Source organism: Brassica napus, chromosome C3, assembly GCF_020379485.1.
Source record: "Brassica napus cultivar Da-Ae chromosome C3, Da-Ae, whole genome shotgun sequence".
Lineage (NCBI taxonomy): Eukaryota > Viridiplantae > Streptophyta > Magnoliopsida > Brassicales > Brassicaceae > Brassica > Brassica napus.
This window is the reverse complement of record NC_063446.1, coordinates 7,726,729-7,738,680: the sequence shown is the minus strand read 5'-3', so window position 1 is coordinate 7,738,680 and position 11,952 is coordinate 7,726,729. Positions and strand designations below refer to the sequence as shown.

Genomic DNA, 11,952 nt, shown 5'->3' with positions numbered 1-11,952 from the left:
TGAAATTAAACAATATAAAAATTCCTTTTGAAAAGAATTTTCAAAAAAAAAATGATTCAAAATTTTTTGTTCAATAAGTGTTTATTTAAATGTCTATTTATTTTTATTCACCATAAAGATGAGATACAGTTGTTATTTAACTCTTTAATGAAATTTATTTAACCATTTTGATTTTTAAGTACTATTTTGTGATGAAAATGCATACTATTTTGTGATAAAAACGCTATCATGGGATTTTTATCTTGTTTTTATTCAATTCTAAATTTCAAAGTGTTTCTAAGGTTAACATTAGAAGTTGTAATATAATATATCTCACGTTATAAGTAATTCATCCTCCAACATCAATGAGTAACAGTCTCACAAGATCCACAATAAGAACACAACTCCTACTACCATGAACTTTTTTTGATTGGTACTAGCCACTGTGTGGACACACTGAGATTATTCAAAAACAGAGACCTGTCCGTCCCAGCTACAACACGCGATCACGTTAGGCAGTACAGGGTGGTATGCAACATCCACGCAGGGATGTTCATAAGCCTTGAGCTTCTTAATGAGCTCAGTGGATTTATATCCGTACATGTATAAGGAACCATCAGATGAGCCAGAGACCAAGGTTTCTCCGTCAGGGCTGAAGTTGCATTTGATAGGGAAACCTGCGACCCAGTGACCTTCGTACCTCTTGTATTTGTTCAGCTTGAAAGGCGGGTTTGCTGAGAAGATCGCTGTGTAGTTCCCGTGCGATTGTGCGATGAAGACTGAGTCTTTTGGGTGATGTTTGATGCAAGGGCATGTGTATGCTTCTGCATAGACCTGGTTAGATAGAGGAACCTCTCTCGAAACATCCCAAACTATAACAGCATTCTCGCTTATATTCCTTCCTGAAACATCGCTCGAGGAGATGAACCGATTCCCACCAGCCATAAACTCAACATCAAGAATCGGACCAAGATCCTTGACGTAATCATGCACAACTTTGTTACTCCTAATGTCCCATAACCTAAGACTGCCCTTGAGCCCTCCCGAAAGAAACAGGTTGGCATTGTCTGGATGGAACTTAACAACTCCAACGACCTGATCCTCCTTGAAAGCTTGCGTCTCTACCCCTCTCTCAACATCAAACAGACTCGAAGTGCAGTCGTATCCACAAGAAAGCAGAGACAGTCCTTGCTTCGACCACTTCACATCTTTGACCGGGGCATTGTGATGGAGAAAGGAACGTACTTTCTTCTCACCGCTGCTCCACACATTCCACACGTAGACAGCACCATCTAGCCCCGCTGAAGCAAGAAGATGAACTGCAAAACAGCTCTAACGAACAAATGAATGAGGCAAGAGATACAACTTGTATCAATCATAAAGTTTGAAACTTTGGGACAAGAACGTACCATGACTTGTTGACCAATCAATAGAAGTAACAGCCTTTGTATGACCGGTTAACGAAACCGACATTCTACTCGGCATACCGGTTCGAAAAGAAGATCCTTTCGATAGAACATGACGAGGCACTTGTGAATCAGAGATGCTCCCGAGAACTTGAGATTTTAAGAAAGGTTAATACTTTACTAGCAGAAGATAACGGAGGGTTGAGAGTAATCGCAAGTTACCAGTAGGAGAGCTAACGGAGGGTTTGTGAATCGAATCGGAGCTTTGATTTTGAGTCGGAGCAGTTGAAAGAGAAGCTAGAAGGGATCGCTCTCTCTTGGAAACGTACCGACCTGGGATTGCTGAAGAGCTGGTTTGAGGATCGGAGTAAGAACTGTACGGAGGATTTGGTTTACGAGCTGGTTTGTAATGTTGCTCCTCCGGTTCAGGATATGGGCGCTTTGAAGGAAGAGACGGTGTGGCGGTCTTAGATGTTAACCGGTTATCGGTAACCGGTTCAGGTTCGTCGTCGGAGTCATTGGCGTACGAGTTGCGTAAGAGATCCATCGGAGGACTCTGATTTAGACAACAGGAGAGGTGTTTGTAGATCGGAATGTAGTGTTCGGTTTTGGCGGAGAACTAAGGTGAAGCTGAAGCTATTAGTGGGCTTTATTTTGGGCCATAAGATGGCCGAAAACATATTTATAAATCGGAACTATTATCAAATATGGGCCAAGACTCTCTATTGTAAAATAGAAACATGCGTCTTGAAATGTTCATCTACCATGAAATTGTTTGGTATGCGAAAGATTTGGAGGCAAGAATATGGAGTTTTGATTTGTGAAGTTGAAGAAGATGGGAGAAGAGTGCAAATCAAAAGCTCTATTTTTCTTTGTGGTGACATTTGTTTCCCTTTTCTTCTGATGTACACATTTATTTTACTTCTTCTGCCAAAAACTAGAAATGTACTGTAAAAAGAATTACATTTGTTAGGGAGACAATGATTCATTTTATTAATTTCCTACAAGATATAATCAAATTGAACAGTAAAGATACAATTTCGAGTAGATAAGCTAATGGAAATTTAAGTTTTTAAATAAATCAGAAGTTTTTTTTTTTTTTTTTTTGGAACACTAATCAAAAGATTATTAATTTAGGCATTTACAGTTGTTAAGTTGTTCATTGATCTATGTCAACATCTTTTTGTCCCAAATTTCAAGTAATTTACTTCCAACAGAAAGAAGAGCACATTTCACTACCTATCAGCTACGGTGATTTGGAGGAGTTACTATGGTAATTTTTGAAGTGCTGGCAGCTGCAGGGGTATAATTGTCATTTTGCGTGTGTCTTTTTAGGTCGTCTCTCTCTCTGCATAAACCCTTTGTTCGCAGAATCTTAATCAATCGGCTTTCGTTAGGGTTTTAGCTCTCAAAGTTGAAACCTTTTTATTTTTCTTTCTTAAATCAGAAGAAGAGATCAATCCGCCGATCGGTCAATTGAATCAATGGCGATGGCTATGAGACTCCCTGCGATAGCGAGAGCGGCGACGGAAATGGCTTCGGCTCCCGTTGGATTGAGACGTCTCTTGTGCTCGAACGCTACAAACTTTTCATTCCTCTCTCCACAGGCTAATTCCGAAACTCCGGCTCGTCCTCAGGCGGATCCCACCACCAATCTCTTCGTCTCCGGTAAAAAACCCTCTTTCTATCTCTCATTTTTCATTTCTATCTTCGCTCGTAGCTAACTGATGCTTAAAATCATTTGTATTGATTACATGAACAAAGGTGAATTCTTTTTATATATGTCGGAAGACACATTTATGGTTTCTCAATTGGAATTAGGGAAAGTGAGCTTCCTTTGCTGTTCCTTCTTGATCAATGATCACTGTGTCTTAGCTGTATGATTCTATGTGTATCAGATGTTTCGTCTCCGTGTTCTGCTTCTAGCTTTTTAAAGGTCTTGTTTTTTTCATTTTCAAATCTGGTTACTATCTTTGTGTGGAACTAGAGTATATGTTCTGTTCTGATGCTCTGTCTCAGTTTCCTCAAGTGTCGTTTCCTTATGTTATCTTTATATATGAAGCTGAGTATGTTTTGAAATCTAAAGGATTATCTTTTTGTCATCTTATTTTTTTTTTCAGGGCTTAGTAAGCGCACCACTTCTGAAGGTCTTAGGACAGCTTTCGCTCAGTTTGGAGAAGTTGCTGATGGTAACTAAACTTCCTTTATTTATCCACGTTGATACTAGTCGAACAGAGAACTAACTGTCAGATTGGTTTATTACAGCCAAGGTTGTCACAGACAGAGTCTCAGGATATTCTAAAGGGTTTGGATTTGTTCGATATGCCACCTTGGAAGATTCTGCCAAAGGCATCGCTGGAATGGATGGCAAGGTAATTATTAATATTCCTTCTAATCCTATGACCCATTTTCTCATATACAAAATGTCTAATCAAAATCTATTATTTATATATACTAACATCTGGGGCTAATTCTCTTCTCTTTGTTTCCCTGCAGTTTCTTGACGGGTGGGTCATATTCGCAGAGTATGCAAGACCAAGAGAGCCATACCGACCTCAGAACAACATGCCTCCTTCTCCATATGGTAACCGCTATTGAAACAAGACTGGTGCTGAAATCTTTGCGGACGAATCTTTATATCAGTGTTGTGCGTCATTCTATTATCTACTATAAATTGAACTGTCTCTTAGTAGTCTTGTGCCTTGAGAAGTTCAGAAACTTAAATTATATTTTCGAGTAATAACCAAAAGAATATCATTTACAAGACAAATATTAAGTTTATAAGCTCTCTGAGGAAGAGATGCCAATCTAAGCATACATGGTGTATGTCTGAAAAACTTCGTAGATAGATTCTTTGAATTGATCTAATCATAAACATAACTAGACCCTGACCTGCGCGCCATCGCGGATGTGAATTTTCAGTTTTTAATTATTTATTTTATTAAATGATGTATTTGTAATATTCGTTCATATTATATTCATTAAGTAAATATTTTTTTTTGCATCTTAAACTATCTATTTTTTTACGAATGTGTGATATAATATAAAAAATATTAAAAAAATGAGTATAGAGTTAATTAGATAATTTTAAAAACAGAAATTTTTCTTTCGTGTGCGATATCATATAAATAATGATCCGTCCAGTTAACAAAAATGATGATTATTTTATGTGTAATTTTTTTTATTTTGACCATTTCCTTAAAACTATATTAAATTTTACATATTTTAATTAGAATATTTTTAATATCTTTACTTTTTTATTTGAAATGCAACTCAATATTTTTTTAACAATTATAACAAAATATTTAAAAAATATTTTTAGAATTTGTTTGAAAAATATGAAAATTACATTTTAAATTAAAATTATCCTAAAATATGATAAGTTTTGATGTAAACGAAAACTCAAATTATGTCAAAAATAATGATATTCAATGATAATAACAATTTTAATTGATTATTTTTTTTAAAAATACATTTACAAAATATTGTTTGAAAGAAAATTCATTTATCTTTCAAATATAAAATGAAAATATTATAATTAAATAATAAAAAATATAAACAAAAATCATAAATTTAGCAAATGACAACTGAGTTATATTATGCTAAAATTTTCTTTCTAACAATTTATCAAATGACAAATGAGTTATGAGCAAATAATACCATATAATTTTTAAAAACATAGCCATTCTTAAATATTTTTTGAATAAATAATTATTTTTAAATTTAATCAACTGAAAATAATATCCGTACAATTGTGTGAGTCAAATTCTAGTTTTATTGATGCATGCTATATATTAGTGCTGCATGTTTTAGGTAACATTTTAATGATGCACGTTTTTAAAAATCTCCATTATTAAAATTATGCACATAATGATAACTCATGAATTTTTTTGGTTGATTAAATGACATTATGTCCAAATTTATTTAAGGATATTTCATTAAGGTAACTGAAAAAGACAAACAATAAAATAGGAAGTTTAAATTCATTTAAGCATATTTCATTAATGTAACTGAAAAGACAAGTAATAAATTAGGCAGTTTTATTCGTTTTAAGATATTTCATAAATGCAACTGAAAAAGACAAGTAAAAAAAAAGAGTTTAATTAATGAAGTAAGAACATTTTCAAATGGGTAATTCTCTTTTAATAATATAGATGAATTTATATCAGCGGGTTTATACTGAGATTGATTGCTCTTTTGATCATGGAAAATTCAGACCCGGTTTGGTATGTTGATTTTTGATAATGTACCTATCATATGTACCATAATATCTTTTAACAAATTAATTTTGCACTTAACTTATTATGTATTTGAAATATTTTTTTATGTTCGTTTGTGAACCAAAAAATTTTGAACCCCAGTCTGATTGAACATTTTCATGAAACCCAATGGGTCCGTACACTAGCCAATCACCAACTCATAATCTGTTGAGAATCTTGAGATGATTGAACACTTTCATTATGCAACCATCATGATGATTTCAACATATGGGAATGTCACCATTGGACCACAACAAAACACCATTGAGTTCTCAAATCTTAGCATGGAGTTATCTAGAATCTATACGAACATTTCTATAACATGTGGACCGAACAAAAAAAATATCAGAATACTAATGGCTTATATAAGTTTATGCAATAAATGTCACAAAGACAAAAGAGGAAACAAAACAAAAGAGATACCATTCATACTATGACATTCCTCGGCTGTCCCAATTATGTTTGTTACGACAGTTCCCTCTTTCTCATGCAACCAATTCTGTTTTACAAGCGAGACCCATTACTCTCTCCCTCTTTTATCAGTTAGAATTTTTGGAGTTTGCTTAGCTTATAATGGTGATAATGATATGTTTTATTGTTTGATTGTCTAATTCTTTGACGCAAATATTAGTTATAATGAGGATATCGACCGCAACGTGCTGAAGGGCTTTTGTTTCCGACTATTAAGTTTAAGGAATTAGCACAAGTCAAATTTAACTGTATCAAGAAACTAAATGCGATTGTTTCAAGTCGGATAACGTTTGTAATCAAGTTCTTTCCTCTTAAGGTTGTTATGTTAGTCGATGGTGTGGGTTACGATCATATATATTCGTGTCAATGTTCGATCAATACATCTTACAATTACATTGGCACGTGATACCTACTAGGTATCTATTACCTAGCGAGTAGCAACATAACTTTTTTTTTTTTTTTTTTTGTTTAACCAGGTGTTGGCCAACCTTCGGCCAGTCCACCACCTAGGCTCGGCGCCAGCCTTTGCCTGTACCGGTTAGGGTCCTGGGCACGTCTCCCCGCCCTGCGAATCGAACAGCTGACCTCCCCAAGGCGCAGATACCACTGGACTATCGAGTCCGGGTAGTAGCAACATAACTAACAAGTTAAACTCCAATATTCATGATAATATGTTACTATAAAGTCGTCGTATGAATAAGAAAATGAGAGCATGCATATTTGTATTATTTTAATTAGTACAAGCAAATTAACAGGAGATGATTAATCGTTGCTTTTGTTGCGTCGCATGTGTGATTACTTCAAACGTGGCAGCATTTTGGATATGTCGTCCTCTGTCGTTAAATTAGGGTTTAAATGGAGTTGTTTTCGTTTCATGAATTTATTACACATATTACGTTGGACCTTCATGTTCTATATGGCTAGGAGATATGAATCTGGTCTATACATTTATTGTAGTTCTTATCTACAGGAGTTTAAACATTATAAGTTCTTGCAATATAAGGTTTTCTCATCGCCAAGTATTATTTACACAATGCAATTTTTTCAGTATATAGATCGTATCATCATACCATCAAATATTTACTGAGATTACAAAATACAAATGTCCGAAGGAAAAAATGACAGTGATATTGAATATGAATGATTTTAATTAGTAATGTAATACTAGATCAAGCATATTATAGCTAGGTTTATATTTATTCAGTATATATACTATAAGATTTAAGCCACCATGTGATACCGTATCTTTTTTCAACAAAACAATGGATTTCATAACTCATATGGTATGAGAGACGACTTTATATACTCATGTGGTAGAGGTGGTCACTATAAATAATCCCATTTGAAAACATTTGGTATAAATTTTATATTTATAAAGATTGATGGTATCAAGCCCTTTTACAAAAAAAAAAAAAGAGTGATGGGATCTTTTATTTCAAAAGTTCATTTGTAAACAATAATAACGCCGCCGAATCCGATTATGTTATTTGGCAATGAGACCACCCCTCGATTTCAGTGTGGAACCAGTTGATTTTAAAGATTAGGTGGTAAGGGCATTTTAGTAATAATGCCACAAATCACATACATGTTCACGTAATCAAGCCAGTCCCGACTTCTGACTTGCTCCTATAAATAGCATCTGTTCCGGAAGAGGAACACCACTCCAGTAACCTTCTCAAACATTTTCTTAAAAACATCTCTAATCATTCCAAAATATTAGACACTTTTACGATTAGATTCAGATTTAAATTACAAATAAAATAAAAAAAGGTAGAAAAGAGTTCAGGTGAGGAGTGGTGTAGGGCATGAAATTCTTACTGGAGCTCGTCGTGCCTTGCTTTGGTTCGCAGCAGTTCCACCACTCCGCCGTGGATGATTCCATTTCAGGCGAAACGCAGTCGCTAATGAAACAGCGAAGGCGGCGGAAACGCGTCAGACTTGCGGGCCAACCGGGACAAGAGTGGAGACCGTCCCTCAGCGTGATCTCCGAGCACAAGCCGGCGATAACTGAGAAATCGGAAGAAGAGCGGAAAGTCCGTCGGAAAAGTGAAGTCTGCGGCGGAGACTCGTCGTCCCGATCCGGTGGTAGTCATGTTCGTTTCCGCAGTGACGGTTTGGGGTAAAACACACAATTCTTGAATTTTTGGTTTGTTATTTAGGAATAATTATTATGAATTGTTTTACAAAACTATTTATCGAAAAATCTAAAAATTCACTTATAGTTTCGTAATAAAAATCTAAACTAAAATAAAAAAACCACAAACAATCATCACCTATATAGTTTTGACATGTTTACTTTGTTTTTGTTTTATCGGTTTTGCAGGAGTAATGATTTGGAACCAGTAATTCCGACATTCTCACCGACCCCGTTCATGTTTTGAGTTTTAGTAGTTTATCTATGTATATATATTTGATACTAATTAGTAACTGCCACCGATATATAAACATATATAAATAAATATGTTTCGCCGAGCTCAAATAATAGAGTTTGTTGATGACACAAAAAAAGTTTGTCTATCAATTTGCTTGTTAAGTTTATCTGCTTACCCTACGGAGCACGTTAGAGTAACCAAAATGGGTATCTAAAGAAAATTTTATGTGAAAATATTGCTCAATACGTGGTTGAAATCCAGTTTTTCCCAACGACATCATCAATCGTTTCTATCTCTTGGGCACTATTTTAAGCTCACACAAACATTAGATTATACCAAAGATCGCTTCTAAACATGGTTCGAATTTCAAAACTTGACAATTTCTTCTTTCTACACTTTCCCAGCTCTTTGTCTTTGTCATATTATTCTGTTTTGACAAAACATTGGAGAATTCTCGGAAAGAAAAACCTCATTTTATCATTTCGGTATTATCATAACTATGTTATTGTCTCAAAAGCGCTACCTAACACTCGGAAACGGACGAGCAAGATGACATTAGTTAAGTTCGCCTCCAATTAATGGTCAGGTTTCCTACTGGTGCTAGCCAAATATCCAACAAAGATGGCGTTCTCTGAAAAACAGTGACAACAGAACTAACCATATGGTGAACGACCCCCCAGCAATAATCAATTTTAACAGGTTCTAGGTTTAATGATAATTACTGTATTAGTTTTCTGAGCTTGTTTATAAGTTATTCATTATGATATATGTACACTCAGCATCAAAACTTGTATTAGGCTTTGAATATTTGAAGGTTCAAATTCTGTGATAGTTACAGACGCAATTATGATAACCACAGACGAATAGTCTGTTCAACGAATTTTCATGTGGCCGGATTATGGGCCGAAACCAATCGCCATGGCCCATTAAATCTCCAATCTTATTTCTGAATTCTGAATATGTATGTGCTCGGTTGCTTCATTAGACGTCAATCTGGTTGATTTTGTCTCAAAAACTACTATGTAAATTTGTAATGATTCACACGTAGACTTGTACCTTAGGTCCTTAACCGAACTCAGATTCTTAAATCCTAAAATATATGTACACTACGAAGGCCTTAACGCGTTTTTTTTCATCTTTAATCACATTTAGTCTGTATCACCTTTTCTCTCTTTTTTTGAACGACTATCACCTTTTCTCTCTATAATCAATAAATATCCAAATTTGGATGTATCTACGTATATGTATACGACTATGTAAATATATATAGATGGAGACATGCGAACATGGGGCTGTAGCGTGCACGTGGAGAAGTCATCTCTTGCTTAATGATCCTACGACCATGTAACAAAGCAAACTTTGAATTTGAGGAATATCTGCTCTCTAAGTTATCAAAGTCATCTCATCCTCTCAAATTTAAAAGACAAAGGAGTTTTGGATCTAGATATATATAGAAAATACAATCAAAATTATCGGATCTTGTGTTGCGCCCACTCTATCCTCCGCGCCAACATCAAATCTAAGCAAAGAAACATTATAATTTTGATTAAACTAACAATATATAATTAGTATAGTATGTACAAATGATCTCTCCCACACCATGTCGTAACAATAGATAAAGTGGTCAAATACATTAACATGGAGAATCTGCACGTGATCTCTTGGTTGTCTTGGCATAAGCCACTCTGTGTAATCCAAGAAAGTGCATTATAAAGTTTAACGTCAAAATTTCAGTCCAAATGACAAATCCTACCGTTTATTTAGAATTGAAGTGAAAATTGTAGACTAGAAAGAAAGAAATATCTTTAACTCCTTTAAATTTGAAAATTGAATCATTGGAGTTTAAGAAATTTCTTTTTAGGACAATCTTTTTATGTACGAGAATGTTTCGTGTCGTGGGCCTGTGGGCATTATATTTGGTTGTCCAAGTATATTAGAATGACTTGCGGCAGTACTTCCGGGATTTTATCTTCTTTCTATTCATCTTCTTGCTCAAACAAACTAAATAATATTTTACTCAATTTTCGAAATAGTTAATAAATAGAGAATTTTCATGCTTAACACATTGTTAATATTATTATTCACGTTTACCTTTACTAAAAAAACATTTTCAAAAATATCTTATTCATCAAGAGGCAAAAGACTCTTATACCTTTGATATATATATATATATATATATATATATATATATATACAATAAATAATTATTTAAATAAATAAATAATAAATAATAATAAATTTTTTAATGTTTTCGAATTATACTTTTTCAAATTTGAATATTTTTATAAGAAAAAAAATTTGAATCTTTTTTCATAATTGTTTTTTTCAAATTTTCTTTTTGAAATTCAAAAATTCTTTTTGAAACTATTTTTTAATTTTATATTTATTAGAATTCTACTTTACCCCTCAACTCTAAACCTCAAATCTAAACTAGTTAACCATAGAGTTATAAGTATATTTTTTCCTCTTTAAAAATGAGGATAAAAATGGTTAAAATAAACATGAAAAATAGTATTACGAATGTGGTATTTTTGGTAATTTTTCCAAAGAAATCTTGATATCATATCAGAAGAACTGAAACAAGTTAACATATTTCAGTTTGGTATCAAGGAATTGTTAGAATGGTGGTGGAGAAATAAGCAAGAACATCATATTGTCCTTTTGAACTGGTGTCATTATTTATGTCGCCTTGGATGAAAATGAACTATAACTAATAATCCTGAATATGAGATTAGGTGAGTTTTAGGTGAACATATTGTAACTGCTTGCAACTGGATATGGAAGTATATATAGTTTGACATTTTATCTTCTCACCTATTAACCTCCAAACTCTCAACTGCATTCATAAGATAAACCGGATATTTGGATAATATAGTTTTCTGTCATCAATCCTTGACACAATTAAATTACTCCAATTTACCTTCATATGATGAGTTGGTGAGATTATATGATCACGATGATCATAGATTTGGATAAATGAGCTAACGTACGCTTGACGACTAGCATAAAAGCATATAAATTATATGGAGAGTAGGTTAAATTTAGATTTCTTTTCTTTGCTGTAGGGATGAACATTTTACCTGATACTCAAATCCTTATCCGAACCAGATCCGAAAAACCTGAACCGAAATCTGAATCAAAATAGCAAAATACTCGAACCGGTATTGACTTAAGAGAGATTGGATATCCGAACCCGAACGGATAATATCCGAACCCGAATAGATATCCGAAGATAACTGAACATATGTATACTTACCTTTATATTTCTTGTTTACATCTTTCATTTTATTTAAAATATTTATATTGATGTTACACATACTTTTAAGATCATATAATATACATATAATTACGGAGAAAATGATTTGTCAATTAATTAAAATGCATGTCAAGTTTTTAGTTTCATGTATTAACAAAAATTACATTCAAATTTCAAAACAATAGCCAAATTATTATTTATTTATTTTT

At 33.6% G+C, this 11,952-nt stretch overlaps 3 protein-coding genes across 3 annotated transcripts; 2 read left to right on the top strand and 1 right to left on the bottom strand.

Annotated features, from left to right (window-relative positions):
* Positions 1 to 295: 295 nt before the first annotated feature.
* Positions 296 to 2,011, bottom strand: LOC106346021 (WD repeat-containing protein 25). Its single transcript, XM_013785262.2, has 3 exons — positions 1,608 to 2,011; positions 1,389 to 1,535; positions 296 to 1,298 (listed from the first exon to the last, which is right to left on the bottom strand). The coding sequence occupies exons 1-3, from the start codon at positions 1,930 to 1,932 to the stop codon at positions 442 to 444; spliced, it is 1,329 nt and encodes a 442-aa protein (XP_013640716.1). The 5' UTR covers positions 1,933 to 2,011; the 3' UTR covers positions 296 to 441.
* Positions 2,012 to 2,723: 712 nt separating this feature from the next.
* LOC106346020 (organelle RRM domain-containing protein 2, mitochondrial-like) lies at positions 2,724 to 4,155 on the top strand. The gene is made up of 4 exons (XM_013785261.3): positions 2,724 to 3,053; positions 3,506 to 3,574; positions 3,651 to 3,757; positions 3,882 to 4,155. Exons 1-4 carry the CDS (start codon positions 2,870 to 2,872, stop codon positions 3,981 to 3,983), a joined length of 462 nt encoding a protein of 153 aa, XP_013640715.1. The 5' UTR covers positions 2,724 to 2,869; the 3' UTR covers positions 3,984 to 4,155.
* A 3,322-nt stretch (positions 4,156 to 7,477) lies between these two features.
* On the top strand, positions 7,478 to 8,661 carry LOC106351078. The gene is made up of 2 exons (XM_013790898.3): positions 7,478 to 8,234; positions 8,439 to 8,661. The coding sequence occupies exons 1-2, from the start codon at positions 7,921 to 7,923 to the stop codon at positions 8,494 to 8,496; spliced, it is 372 nt and encodes a 123-aa protein (XP_013646352.1). The 5' UTR covers positions 7,478 to 7,920; the 3' UTR covers positions 8,497 to 8,661.
* The last annotated feature ends 3,291 nt before the right edge of the window (positions 8,662 to 11,952 follow it).